This window comes from Sus scrofa, chromosome 1, assembly GCF_054392235.1.
Source record: "Sus scrofa isolate SSC_HxYL_T2T_F1_AM1 chromosome 1, Sscrofa_HxYL_maternal_Yorkshire_Landrace_v2.0, whole genome shotgun sequence".
In the NCBI taxonomy this organism is placed as follows: Eukaryota; Metazoa; Chordata; class Mammalia; order Artiodactyla; family Suidae; genus Sus; species Sus scrofa.
In genome coordinates, this window is record NC_139383.1 from 262,581,362 (window position 1) to 262,595,584 (window position 14,223).

General features: G+C 39.1%; 1 protein-coding gene across 2 annotated transcripts in view; it reads left to right on the forward strand.

The window, feature by feature from the left end:
* MUSK (muscle associated receptor tyrosine kinase) overlaps positions 1-14,223 on the forward strand; it is a 105,921-nt gene that overhangs the window by 73,476 nt on the left and 18,222 nt on the right. The window contains exons 8-9 of one of the 2 annotated variants that reach the window (XM_021074443.2): positions 5,513-5,519; positions 11,109-11,372. In XM_021074443.2, the coding sequence (XP_020930102.1) occupies positions 5,513-5,519; positions 11,109-11,372 (271 nt within the window). Of the gene's footprint in view, positions 1-5,512; positions 5,520-11,085; positions 11,373-14,223 lie in introns of those variants that run through there. The other variant, XM_084992427.1, reaches the window with a different exon arrangement.

Below are 14,223 nucleotides of genomic sequence, written 5' to 3' on the forward strand. Positions count from 1 at the left end.
GAGAGCTAAGAACATACAATGGGGAAAAGACAGTCTTTTCCATAAATGGTATTGGGAAAACTGGATAACCATATGCAAAAGAATGAAACAGGACCCCTACATTACACCACTCACAAAAATTAACCTGAAATAAATTAAAAATTTAAACATAAGACCTAAAACCATAAAATTCCTAGGAGAAAACATAGGCAGTAAGTTCCTTGACATCAGTCTTGGCAATGATTTTTGGATATGACACCAAAAGCACAAACAACAAAAGCAAAAATAAACAAGTGAGGCTATATTAAACTAAAAACCTTCTGCCCAGCAAAGGAAACCATCAATAAAACTAAAAGGCAGCCTATGGAAAGGAATAAGATATTTGCAAATATATATAAGGGTTAATATTCAAAATATATAAAGAACTCATACCATTCAATAGCAAAAAAACAAATAATCTCATTTTAAAATGGGCAAAGGAGAAGAGACATTTTTCCAAAGAAACATACAGATGGGAAATGAGTACATGAAAAACTGTTCAGCATCACTATTCATTAGGGAAATGCAAATCAAAACCACAATGAAATATCACCTCATACCTACTAGGATGGTTATCATCAACAAGATAAGGGTTAGCAAGTATTGGAGAGATACTACCATCAAAGGTAGTATCTACCACTGATGGTAGAATTGTAAATTGGTTCAGCCATTTTGGAAAGCTATAGAAAGCAGTATAGAGTTTCCACCAGACATTAAAACCCAAATTTGGATTAATAGAAAAATGGGCAATAGACTTGTTTATTCTTTATTTATTCCTATTGAAGTATAGTTGATTTACAATGTTGTGTTAATTTCTGCACTTTCACATTCATTGCAGCATTATTCACAATAGCCAAGATATGGAAACCACCTAAGTTTTTGTCAATCGAAAAATGGATAAAGAAGATGTGATATATACACATAATGAATTATTATTCAGCCACAATAAAGAGATCTGGCCATTTGTGACAACATGGATGAAAAGTGAGGGCATTATGCTAAGTGAAATAAGTCAGCCAGAGAAAGGCAAACACTGTATATCACTTATATGTGGAATCTGAAAAAGTCTGACTCATAGAAATAGAGTACAATGATAGTTACCAGGGGCAGTGGGGTGGGGGAAATGGGGAGATGTTGGCCAAATGGTACAAACTTCCAGTTACAGGACGAATAAGTTCCGGGAATCTAATGCACATTATGGTGATTATAGTTAATACTGCATTATATACTTGACAGTTGGTAAGAGAGTAGATCTTAAACATTCTTACCACAAACAAGAAATGGTAATTATGTGACATGATGGAGGTGTTAGCTAATGCTATGGTGGGAATCATTTTGCATTATATAAATGCAGCAAATCAACATGTTGTGTACTTTAAACTTATACAATTTTATATGTGAATTACATATCAATAAAGCTGGGAAATCTACAGGGATTCAGTAGAGGAAAACACTTAGTTCCCATTCTCAAAGGCATATAGGTCCTTCATGAGATACTGAGGTCCAGAGTTCTGCTTATGCTTATCCAGGCTGAGGGTAAAGGAATGAGTCTATCCCTCTTCTAATTTAAGCCATTCCTCATTCTACCAACACCCCCACCATCTGCAATGCCCCTTCTTTGGACTGACCTCAGAGTCTGGGGCTTCTGGTCACTAAATTTAAAGCTCAAATGAAAATATTTAGCATAACCAACATTGGGAAATAGGGAGAAATCTGATGTGGTAGTATTGGTATTCCTCAGCCTCCCAAAATGGGCCTCATTTTTATTTTTTTTTAATTTGTATTGAAATGTAGTTGATTTACAATGTGTTTCAGCTGTATAGTAAAATGATTTAGTTATACATACATGTGTGATATGTGTGTACATACATATATATGTATATAATGTATATATATTTCAGATTATTTTCCATTATAGGTTATTATAAGATATTGCATATAGTTCCCTGTGTGATGCAATACATCTGTTGATTATTTTATGTATGTACTGTGTATATTTTAATCCCAAACTCCTAATTTATCTCTCTCCGTTTTTTCTCTTTGGTAACCATAAGTTTGTTTTCTATGGCTGTGAGTCTATTTTTGTTTTGGAAATAAGTTTATTTGTGTCATATTTTAGATTCCACATATATGTGATATCATATATTTGTCTTTCTGCCTAACTTCATTTAGTTAGATAATCTATTTCATTTTTTTAATAGGAAAATGGACAATAGGCTTATTTATTCTTATTGAAGTATAGGTGATTTACAATGTTGTGTTACTGTCTATTATACAAAGTGATTCGGTTATGCATATATACATTCTTTTTAAAAATATTATTTTCCATTATAGTTTACCATAGGATATTGAACATAGTTCACTGTGCTATACAGTAGGATCTTGTTGCTATACATTCTATATATAATAGTTTTCATCTACTAATCCCAATTGCCAATCCTTTCCTTCCTCACCCACCTCGCCCTTGGCAGGGGGAGGTGCAAGTATGTTCTCTATATCCATGAGTCTGTTTCTGTTTTGCAGATAGGTTCATTTGTGTCATATTTTAGATTCCACATATAAGTGATATCATGTGGTATTTGTCTTTGTCTGACTTACTTCGCTTTGTATGATAATCTCTAGGTCCGTCCATGTTGCTGCAAAGGGCGTTATTTCATTCTTTTTATGGCACAGTAGTAGTCCATTGTGTATGTGTACAACATCTTCTTTATCCATTCATCTCGTGTTTTTATTTTCTATATTTTGAATTGATTTCACATTACAGAAAAAAAATAGAACTTTGGATTCTATTTCATAATCGATATTGCTGATTCAAATGTACTACCCTGTTGCCTGCCCTTTCTTGTGTCTCGCAGTCACACTTCTGTGTCCGCTGCAATGTTATCCCCAACTGTGAGACGTGGGGTGATCATGTAGCAGGATTTCGTGACTCCCTCTCCGACCAGTGCACAGCCACAATAGGTAGAAAGTGTTCTTATCAACAATACAGACCGCATCCCCTGGCGTTTCATGGTGGTTTCATCTGGTTTCAAATGGATTAAAGGTGTTTGTTTTTAATACAAGGGAAAAGAATAAATGACTAACAGCCAGTAGCCACACTAAATTGCTACCAGCTGTTCTGCAGCTAAGCCAAGGAGGTAAGCATTCTTTTTACAAACAGGCAGCTTTCTTATATGAGATCGGCTGTATGTTTTAGAAAAAAGCCAATGTATTACTGGCTTTTCCAGATAATTGAAGAGCTATTACAAATATTGATGACTGTTGGAAATTCCTGGAATTTTTAAAAATCTAGTTTTGAGATAAAAGCACTTGTTTATAATTGCAAAGTTCTTGGACCCCTTCCCTGCTCCCCACCCTCCCCTCTAAAAGAAAATGTGACTGGAGAAATTTCTGGACAAAACACATGGAAGCCTAGTGAATCATCCTTTGATCTCTCAATATTCTTGAGAAGACCAGGCACCCTTAAATGACCTTGATTTTTCTTTCCTTACTTGTCCTTGAAACAGAAGCCTATCTAAGCTTGTTATCTCTTCCCAAGCTCTATGACTGGATTTTCTTTGGCACTGGTTCATCTCCCTGGTATTGAATCCTCTTTTACATTTTAAATTGAGGGCTCTTTCAGATATAAAACCTTGGCCTTTTCATGTTTTAACAGGTTTCCCTGCTTAGCTACTATTAAATTCTGCCTTTACCCCTCCAAATGATATACTTTTTCCTCTTGAATTTCCTTCTATTTCTTCCATCTGTTCTATCTCTACAGGGGCAGAATTGCCATAAGGTTTGGATCATGTAGGCTTCTCATGTAGGTTGGTTTCGTTGAATAAAAAGTCCATAAAGATGAAAAAGAAGTTGCACACAAGGTTAAAAAAACTCAGTCACCTACTTCCACAAATGTAAAACAGAATGATTACAAATATAATTTATGGGAATTCCTGTCATGGCTCAGCAGTAATGAACCCAACTAGGATCCATGAGGACAGGGGTTCAATCCCTGGCCCTGTTCAGTGGGTTAAGGATCCAGCGTTGCCATGAGCTGTGGTGTAGGGTGCAGATGTGGCTCAGATCTGGTATTGCTGTGACTGCTGTGACTGAGGCATAGGCCGTCTGCTGCAGCTCCGATGTGAGACCACTAGCCAGGGAACTTCCATGGCCACAAGTGCGGCCCTAAAAATGTGTGTGTGTATATATATATTTTTTTAAGAATTCAAAAATGAATTCCCCTGATAAATCAATCTTCTTGATAAATACATATATTATGTGTTTATAAGATTTATCAAGAAGATTGATTTATCAGGGGAATTCATTTTTGAATCCTTAAAAATGCTGAAAGAATAACACCCAAGTGGACTGAACATTTTCCAAAGGAGTCAGACCTCAACATTAGGAGAAATTCTAATAAAGCAAATTGGTTTTAGACACAGCCTATGTTTTACTTTTTACTTTAATAGCGGGGGTTAGGGAGGACAGGAGGTGGTAACTCACAAAGTGCTTGGGGAAGAGTGTGAGGTATGAGATTTCCTATACAGAAAGAGATGGAACCGTTCAGAAATACTGGTCACGTTACAATCCCTCCCCCTACCAAGAGCCTTCATGCCTGGGGAAAGCCTAAGCTGGGACTATTCATACCAAAAGCCCCATAAGTCACCCAAGGAGAGGGGCAGTCCCCTCGGGGCCCTGAGCTTTCACCCCTGGGGGCAAAATTTGTGGGGCCCAGGGCAAAGTGAAGATGTGAGGCCCTTTGCTTAAAAATTAATAAGTATTTCAAGATGATGACAGTAGAACATTAAACTAAGAATGGGGCCTTTCTGAGTGTGGGACCCTGTGCAACCACTTGAAGCCAGTGGGTCTGTGAGAATAACAGCTTCCCCACCTGTCCCTTCTCTCCTCTTCCTTGCAACCTCCACATCTTGCTTTCTTGCTGCAAAGTCCCTGGGTAGCTAACGGAGAGAAATTCTGACCTACAATACTCCCTGCGCTAATGATGCCATGGTAGAACTCAGCTTGAAAAGAAGAATACAGTTCCTGGGAGTTGCCATTGTGTCTCAGCGGGCTAAGAACCCAACCTAATGTCTGTGAGGATGTGAGTTCAATCCCTGGCCTGCCTCAGTAGGTTAAGAATCCAGCATTGCCACAAGCTACAGCAGAGGTCACAGATGAGGCTCAGATATGATGTCGCCATAGCTGTGGTGTAGGCCAGCAGCTGCAGCTCTGATTCGACCCCTAGCCCAGGAAGTTCCATGTGCCACGGGTGTGGCTGCTTAAAAAAAAAAAATCAGTTCCTGGAGACATTTAATATTTTCTTAATCCCCTTCTCTAAATCTGCTTATTAAATGCAGTGTCTGGCCTCCTAGCAGAAGCAGAGAACTTTTCAGAAACTTAGAGGTTATAGGTATCAAGATTATTTCTTAGAAGCCTTGAGATGAATATGTACTAACTTTCATTTCTTTTCCCCTTTAATTGGATTTCCTGTGGGAACTTCCTTTCCGGTTAATAGAGTGGAGGTAAGATATTGCTATTGTACCAATGTCTTGCTTTGTTTGACATGCCTTTTATTGAGAATCTACTATTTGTTGAGCACTGTAATCTTTCAGAAACTTTCTAATTTCTAATCCTTTTAATACTCTTACAAAATGATGAAAATGAAGATAGGCAACATCTGTTGACTACTTACTATGTCTCAGGCACTGTGCTAAGAGCTTTACATGCATTTTTAAAAAATGTATCTTCAGGGAGTTCCCCTTGTGGCTCAGCAGAAATGAAGCTGATTAGTATCCATGAGGACACAGGTTCGATCCTCGGCCTCAACCAGGGGGTTAAGGATTTAGCGTTGCCGTGAGCTGTGGGGTAGGTTGCAGGTGCAGGTTGGATCTGACATTGCTGTGGCTGTGGTGTAGGCCAGTGGCTACAGCTCTGATTAGACCCCTGGCCTGGGAACCTCCATGTGCTGCAGGTGTGGCCCTAAAAAGACAAAAAATTAACTAAATAAAAATGTACCTTCAGGACATCCCTGTGAAGTGGGTCCTGTTATTATCCCTATTGTACAGAAAAGAAACTAGGAGAGTTTCTTTGAACTGGAGAGTTCTAGGGACTTATACCCTGAAGTTTGAATTTCATATAATTTTCACTTCTTTTGATTTTTTTTCCCCAACCATTCAAAAATGTAAATACCATTTTTAGCTCACAGGTGATACAAAAATAGGCAGTCAGCCACATTTGACCTGCTTGGTTCTCTTTGCTGATCCCTGTCTTAGGGAGTGAATCACATGCAAAGACACTAGGCGTAAAAGGTTAAAAATAATTCCAGTTCGCTTTGGAGACTCAGAGTGGCAAAGAGCCCTGGCCATACGTGTGCTAGGGAAGTATGACGAAAGACCCCATAATTGCCTTATAAGGCAGATTTGTCACTGCCAGAGGAGAGGGCCAGCTCTAAGGAGTGTGGAGAAAGAAGATATGGAGTGTCCAATAGGGTAATAGGCTTGCCTCAACCAACCAGGCCATGGTAGGTAATCTAGATGTGCCCTTGGACAAAGTACTATGTGTTCAAAGGGAGTAGATGTCTCTCTCATAGAAACTGGAAGGTCATATTTAAAAATAGTGGACCCCATGGAAGTTCCCATTGTGGTTCAGCAATAACGAGCCTGACTAGGATCCATGAGGATGTGCGTTCCATCCCTGGCCTCACTCAGTTGGTTAAGGATCTGGCATTACCATGAGCTGTGGTGTAGGCTGCAGATGTGGCTCAAATCTGGCTTTGCTGTAGCTGTGGTGTAGACCAGCAGTTCCAGCTCCGATTCGACCCCTAGACTGGGAAATTCCCTATGCTGCAAATGCAGCCTTGAACAGCAAATTAATTAATTAATTAATCAATTAATTAATGGACCCTTGAACAATTCAGAGGTTAGGGGCAGCAACCAGCATGCCCCATAACTTTATAGGTGACCTTCTATACATATGGTTCCTCCATATCCACATCCTGCATCCTTGGAGTCAACTGACCACAGCTGGGACTGTGCATTACCATAGCCTTCATTGGAAAGAACTGTGTATAAGTGGACCCATACAATTTACACCCATGCTCAAGGGTCAACTATATTCTATTGAATGTGAGTCATACATGTTAAAGCAGAGAGAAAATAAAGGTAAAAGTTGTGAGAATCCTTTAAATATCCCATCTGACCAAGGAGAGTTGTTTGTTATAAAAGAAGTTTAAAAGGGGGGACTCAGGGTCAAATATCAGCCACTGCTTCTACAAAGAGAAACTTTACAGAAAGAGAGGTCAGCCAGGTTTAGTCTGTCAAGAGGCAAGAGAGGGACTGGCTCCATGTGCAATATTAACTAGCATTTTTGGAGTGAGTCCGGCAGATCATTCCAAAATAACCAGCATTCTGTGAACAGATCCCTGTGACCTCAGCCCCACTGTTCAAATGAGCAACAGGCCCAGCTGCTTCTGGTGTTGCTCCATTTGCTGTCCCAAGAATTGCACGTGCGGAAACACGACTTCAGGTGGACCAAAAGGGGCCTCATCACTTACAAAAGACAGAAGCACCAATGAACATTTTTTTGCCTTCATCTTGTTCCTTAGATTTTGCTGTGAGATCCTTAAACAGGTTTGTTTTTTTTTTTAAGTGATACAGTTAGGAGGTTGAGGGAAAAAATAGCTCAAACGGTCTCCATATCTTGCCTCTGAAATGTGATCACTGTGTAAAATTTGAAATATGTAAATTGGCAAAAGATGGGGATTAAAAGGAAAAGAAAATTGTTCTAACTCTGAAATTGTGACTGGGCAGCCTCTTTAGGTATGTACAAACACACACACAGTAAAAAGCAAATTAAAATGCAAGCCACCCACAAAAGAGAGGCCATCTTTCATTCACACACCGTTCAGCACATTTGTCCTCCCTGTGCATTTCAAACCACTCGCTCTATCCTTGTACATTTATTTCGTCCTGTATATCCCTTACATTGTGGGGCTAATTGAAGGAAAGATATACAACCAAAACTAAGTCTTAAATGCTCCCAGACCACCACAGAGACCCAGAAAATTAACAAGAACCATACACTTTGTATTTATATGGCTTTTCCCAGCATACAAAGGGTTTTTACAGGCTACTTATCCTCAAACCAGTAGGAAGAAAAACCAAAATTAAAACCAAGCTCTTCTCACTTCTGTTCAAAACCTATTCTGCTTTTTCTCTTTTTTTCCTCTTGTATTATATAGTTATTGCTCAAAAGTAAATGACTCACCACTATTAAGCCACAATGAGGTTGTTCTAAAGATTTTTCTAGGGCTTTTTTAAAGAGAAGCAGCAGAAACCCAGATAGAAGAATTGTTAATTGATTATTAGTAATTGTTATCTTTGAGGCTCTTCTGATTAATTTTTCTTTTGTGTAACTTTTCTTAGTTTCCAGTGTTTTTAAATGGTTTTTGCTTACATAATTAAATAAAAAATATAACTTTTTATATTTAAAAAATCTTCATGGAAAAATAAAGTCGTTCAATAGTTAACACATGACAGTGGAACCTAGATGAATAATTTTCAGTTCAGAGAGATTTGGAGAAATATCAACCCTCTACCTGACACAGTGTTTTCTAAATGAAAAGAGTTATGCCTGCTCTTATCTATCCTTGCTTTTTACAGAAGGATTAATATGTGTCACCATTTTGTAAACCAGTTTGATGTATTTCAATTATCAGTTATTCAGTTTCTTTTTCTTTCTTTTTTTTATGTCTTTTTAGGGCCACATCTGCAGGATGTGGAGCTTCCCAGGCTAGAGATGGAATCGGACCTGCACCTGCCAGCCTACACCACAACAACACTAGATCCTAGTGGAATCTGCAACCTACACTGTCACTTGCAGAAATGCTGATCCTTAACCCATTGAGCAAGGCCAGGGATCAAACCCACATCCTCACAGAGACAACGTCAGGTCCTTAACTCACTGAGCCACAACAGGAATTCCATTATTCAGTTTCTCAGAGCACAGCACCCTTGCTTCTCTAGAACTTTCTTTGTGTCATCATACCCTGGGTTCCCTAAGAGGTTGAGCCATGAGCTATTTCTCTGGGTGTTTTCTCAACCTTGTATGGTCCAAATTTTCATGGGAATTTTTTGTTTTCTTATTCAAGGCTTTCATTTTTAAAATCCCAAATGAATTACAAGTAATGCAATAAAATTCATATTGACTAGTTAGTAGAAGACTAGTATAAATGAGAGAATGATTCCACATTACAAAACATTGCTTTAAAATATAGTATTGCATGGAGGCTCATCATTTTACTTGAATGAGTTGTATCTCATTTAATAGATTTGCTTTAAAAACCAGTCAATAATGATTTCTAACCAATGTTTCCATTTCAAAAGGTATCTGTTAACAATCTAAACATTTCCACAAATTCCAATTTAATTTTCTTACTCTAAAATCATTTATGTAAAGATAATAAAATGCTAAATTCCAAGAGATGGCAGTTCCCATTGTAGCTCAGTAGAAACAAATCTGACTAGCATCCGTTAGGACGCAGGTTCAATCCCTGGCCTCACTCAGTGGGTTAAGGAGCTGGTGTTGCTGTGAGCTGTGGTGTAGGTTGCAGATGCTAGGACCTGATGTTGCTGTGGTTGTGGCATAGGCCAGCAGCTACAGCTCCCATTCGACTCCTCGCCTGAGAATCTCCCTATGCTGCAGGTGTGGCCCTAAAAAGATGAAAAATAAAAAAAACCAATAAATTCCAAGTGCCACTTGAATTTGCTGTCATTGTTAACTACCTATCTGATGGAAGGCATAGGGATATACTGAGACCATCACAGAGCCTACACATAATAAGTTCTCAATAAATACTTGCCAGATGAACAAAGGAGTTATTATAATTGCCAGCATTGCATTAAGGGAGCAGTAGATATGCAGAGAAAGCACCAACAGCATTTTCCATTTTCCTTACTGTCGTCTTCAGTTGCTATAGGCAGATGAGCTTTTAATCTCATTTTTGTGCTGCCACTACAGAATTTACAGTGCTTTTCCCCTTATATTACCCATGCACACACAATTAACCCAGGTTGAGGATAATTACTTACATCACTTTACAGATTAGAACACTAGGACCCTGTGTGACCAGATGACTTTCCTCAAGCCACATAGTGAGAAAACAGCAAAACTGAAGATGCTCCTTTAGTCCTTTGCAAGCCATAGCCAATACTTTCTCCTCCCTGCATGGCTTTCTTCTTATTCTTTAATGGAATGCTGACAAGATGTGTGATGGAGAGGATTGGACTCTGGAAAGTGTGTGCTCCCAATTCAAATACTTCATTATTGTGAAATTTAAGTAAACTCTGTTCACAAAGCTGCAAGCTGTTTGGATCAGAGCAATTATTCAGTCACTGATTAATCATCATGATGAGGATGCTTTTAGATTATTTGCTAGGTCAGCTTATTTGTAAGAAATGTGTTGTTGTCATGGCTCAGCAGTAATAACCTGACTAGTATCCATGAGGACATGGGTTTGATCCCTGGCCCTGCTCAGTGGGTTAAGGATGTGGCATTGCCATGAGCTGTGGTGTGGGTCACAGACGCAGCTTCAATCTAGCATTGGCATGAGCTGTGGCATAGGAAGGCAGCTACAGCTCCGATGTGAGCCGTAGCCTAGGAGCTTCCATATACTGCAAGTACGGCCCTAAAAAGACAAAGAAAGAAAGGAAGAAAGAAAGAAGGAAGGAAGGAAGGAAAAGGAAAGGGAAGGAAGAAATAAAGAAGGAGGGAGGAAGAAAGAAGGAGGGATGGAGGAAGAAAGGAAAGGAAATGTGAAGTCCAATTTTATTTACGATGTAAATAATAAAAAATATTCCCATCCATCCTGGCCTTGATCATTTCCAAAGCTTTCCACAAATGTGATCACACTTGATCCTCATCCTAGCCCACTGGAATAGTAGAGGGATATAATTGCTGCTGGATATAAAGACAATATTCAGATGGAAACTTTCAACCAATTTGTGAGTACAGTCTTCTATTTCCATGGTACAGATGTGGAAATGGGGGGGGGGGGGAAGCAAGTTGGATGCTAATAGCCTGCCATAGGGAATGCTGTTCTCTGCTTCTTGCAGTCAACCACAGAAAGAAAACAAAGGCTACTGCGCCCAGTATAGACGGGAGGTGTGTAAAGCTGTCCTGGCAAGAGATGCTCTTGTTTTCTTCAACAACTCCTACGCAGACCCTGAGGAGGCCCAAGAACTACTGGTCCACACGGCCTGGAATGAACTGAAGGCAGTGAGCCCGTTCTGCCGGCCAGCTGCAGAAGCCTTGCTGTGTAACCACATCTTCCAAGAATGCCACCCTGGGGTAGTACCTACACCTATACCCATTTGCAGGTAAAATTTTAAAAATAAATAACTGGGGAATTTCCATTTGTCTGTCTGCAAATAGGAAATGTTTTCAAAAGGAGAAGTTGTCATGTGCCATAGTAAAGCTGGCTCTGGTCCAGAATATAAGGTAATTAATTTGGACAAAATTCCTAACATCAGAATCATTTATGATACCCTATAATACTAGGGCTCTGAGCTAGAAATTGTCATCAAAGTTATAATATTCTATTAATTTTTTTTTTTCTTTTTAGGTCTGCACCCACGACATATGGAAGTTCCTGGGCTAGGGCTTGAATTGGAGCTGCAGCTGCCGCCCTAGGCCACAGCCACAGCAATGCTGGATCTGAGCCGCATCTGTGACCTATTCCACAGCTTGCAACAACACTGGGTCCTTAACCCCACTGAGCGAGGCCAGGGATTGAACCCACATCCTCATGGATACTAGTCAGATTCTTAACCCGCTAAGGCACAACAGGAACTCCCTATTACATTTCTTATTGCTCACATCATTATCATATTCATAAATATCCCTGCTTTCCAGGAAATAAAAAAAAATGAAATCTTAAACTAAAACACACCTCATTAGTAAGCCAAGATAGAGAAAATATAGACTACAGTTCATGTGTTTTGGTATTATTGCCAGTAAATATGAGATCTTGGTGAAAATTTCAGAATACTAAAATACATTCCTCCCATGGAGCTCTCATTGTGGCTCAGCAGGTTAAGAAGCCGACTAGTATCCACAAGGATGCAGGTTCCATCCCTGGCCTAACTCAGTGAATTAAGGATCCAGCGTTGCCTCAAGCTGTGGCGTAGGTTGCAGATGTGGCTCCGATCCAGCATTGCTATGGCTGTGACTTGGGCCGGCAGCTGCAGCTCCAATTCAACCCCTAGCCTGGGAACTTCCATATGCCGTGCGTATGGCCATTAAAACATAAAAAAAAAAAAAAAAGAAAAAAAAAAGGAAAAGAAAAGAAAATACATTCCACCCAATCTCTTAATTTTAAGTACTGACACTCTTGTTTCATGGTGGGTGGAGGGAGTGGAATAGTTATAAAACAGATATTTCTTTAAACCTCCCATATGCTTTCCATGTTGAAATTTATAAATCCATGTTCAATAGAATTATCTTTGCCTTTATTTACTTCTTGTATAGAAAGTACAGGAATCAATCTAGCTTTTGAGCTAAATAGAATAAAGTTGAAATATTGTTGTACTGCTTTCTAGAGCTACGGGGTCTTAGCTACTTCAGTTTCTTATCTGTAAAACAGAGTTGGAGGATTAAAGGATAAACTGTACCCATGGTATATATTAGAAACTAGATGGACACTGTTTTCTTTTCATGAAAACTACCAACAGAACACATTTCCAGCTGTTTTGATAAAACCAGGAGCTATTTAAACATTGAAATAATTTTAGGGCACTCTGCTTAGCATAAAAGGACTACAGTGAAGTCATTTTTTTAAAAAAGAATGCTCCATTCTTCAACTTACTGCAGATTTTGAGAATTTGGGAACATTATGAGAGCAATATAATTTGTTGTTTCTTCACTTCATATCATATTTTCCTCAGACTTGACATCTAAGTATCTCTGGAGGAACAATCAGAATGAAAATTGAAGTATATCTTTGTCTAATAGCACAAAATACTTTTATTGAGTAACTTTCCAACATGTATACCCTAGATCAGTTTTTGAGCATAGGCTGCATTATATGGAAAATGGTTGTTGTTGATTTTTAACTCTAAGATGTATGTTTTAATTATAACACAGCCTCCAAACAGGTCTCTGGTCATCTGTTTTTGTTTGTCCCATATTGACTGTGCACAGTTTAATTGCAATGTCTGAATGCAGAAAGATGTGCTTAAGTGACATGAGGATGGGACCAGGCAGAATAAGAAGCAAGCCAAGAAATGTTTCTCCAGCTCCTCAGCCTCTCAGAAGCCTTAAAGCCCCATTGTTCCCCCTTCCCTTGCAGACATGCTAAGAATCTGTATCCCATTGCTGTGCTCATCACCCCCATGGTATCATCCCATCACATTTTTATGCATAGCCCTTCATTCAGTATAAGCTCAGTTGGTCCCAGGCAAGTGGTTGCCTGGGAAAGTGGCAGTGCAGGCATGCATATTAAAAAAACATGTAAGTACATATACACACGTATGTACACACTGACACATGATTTCCTCCTCTCTGGAAACTTCAGATAATGAATGAATGACATTGCTGTTATTATCCTTAACTTCTTTAATTACTTTTGATTTCCTCTTAGGATGAATGCCAAATATCTTTTTAAATTTTTTTTTATTGGAGTTCCTGTCATGGCTCAGTGGTTAACGAATCTGACTAGGGACCATGAGGTTGCAGGTTCGATCCCTGGCCTTGCTCAGTGGGTTAAGGATCTGGCGTTGCCATGCGCTGTGGTGTAGGTCGCAGACACGGCTCGGATCCTGTGTTGCTGTGGCTCTGGCATAGGCTGGAGGCTACAGCTCCGATTGGACCCCTAGCCTGGGAACCTCCACATGCCACGGGAGCGGCCCTAGAAAAGCCAAAAAAGAAAAAGACAAAAAAAACAAAAAAACAAAAAAACTTTTATTAAAGTATAGTTGATTAACAGTGCTGTGCCAATTTCTGCTGTACAGCAAAGTGACCTAGTCACACATATGCATACACTCCCCTTTCTGATGTTATCTTTCATCATGGTCTATCCCAAGAGACTGGATATATGTAGTTCCCTGTGATATACAGTAGGATGAATCCCAAATATCTTAATTTGGAACTAACCTAGTTTCTCCTGTGTTGTCTATATTTTTTTCTATATGGTAAGTTTGACCAAATATTAATCCACAAAATTCTAATGAA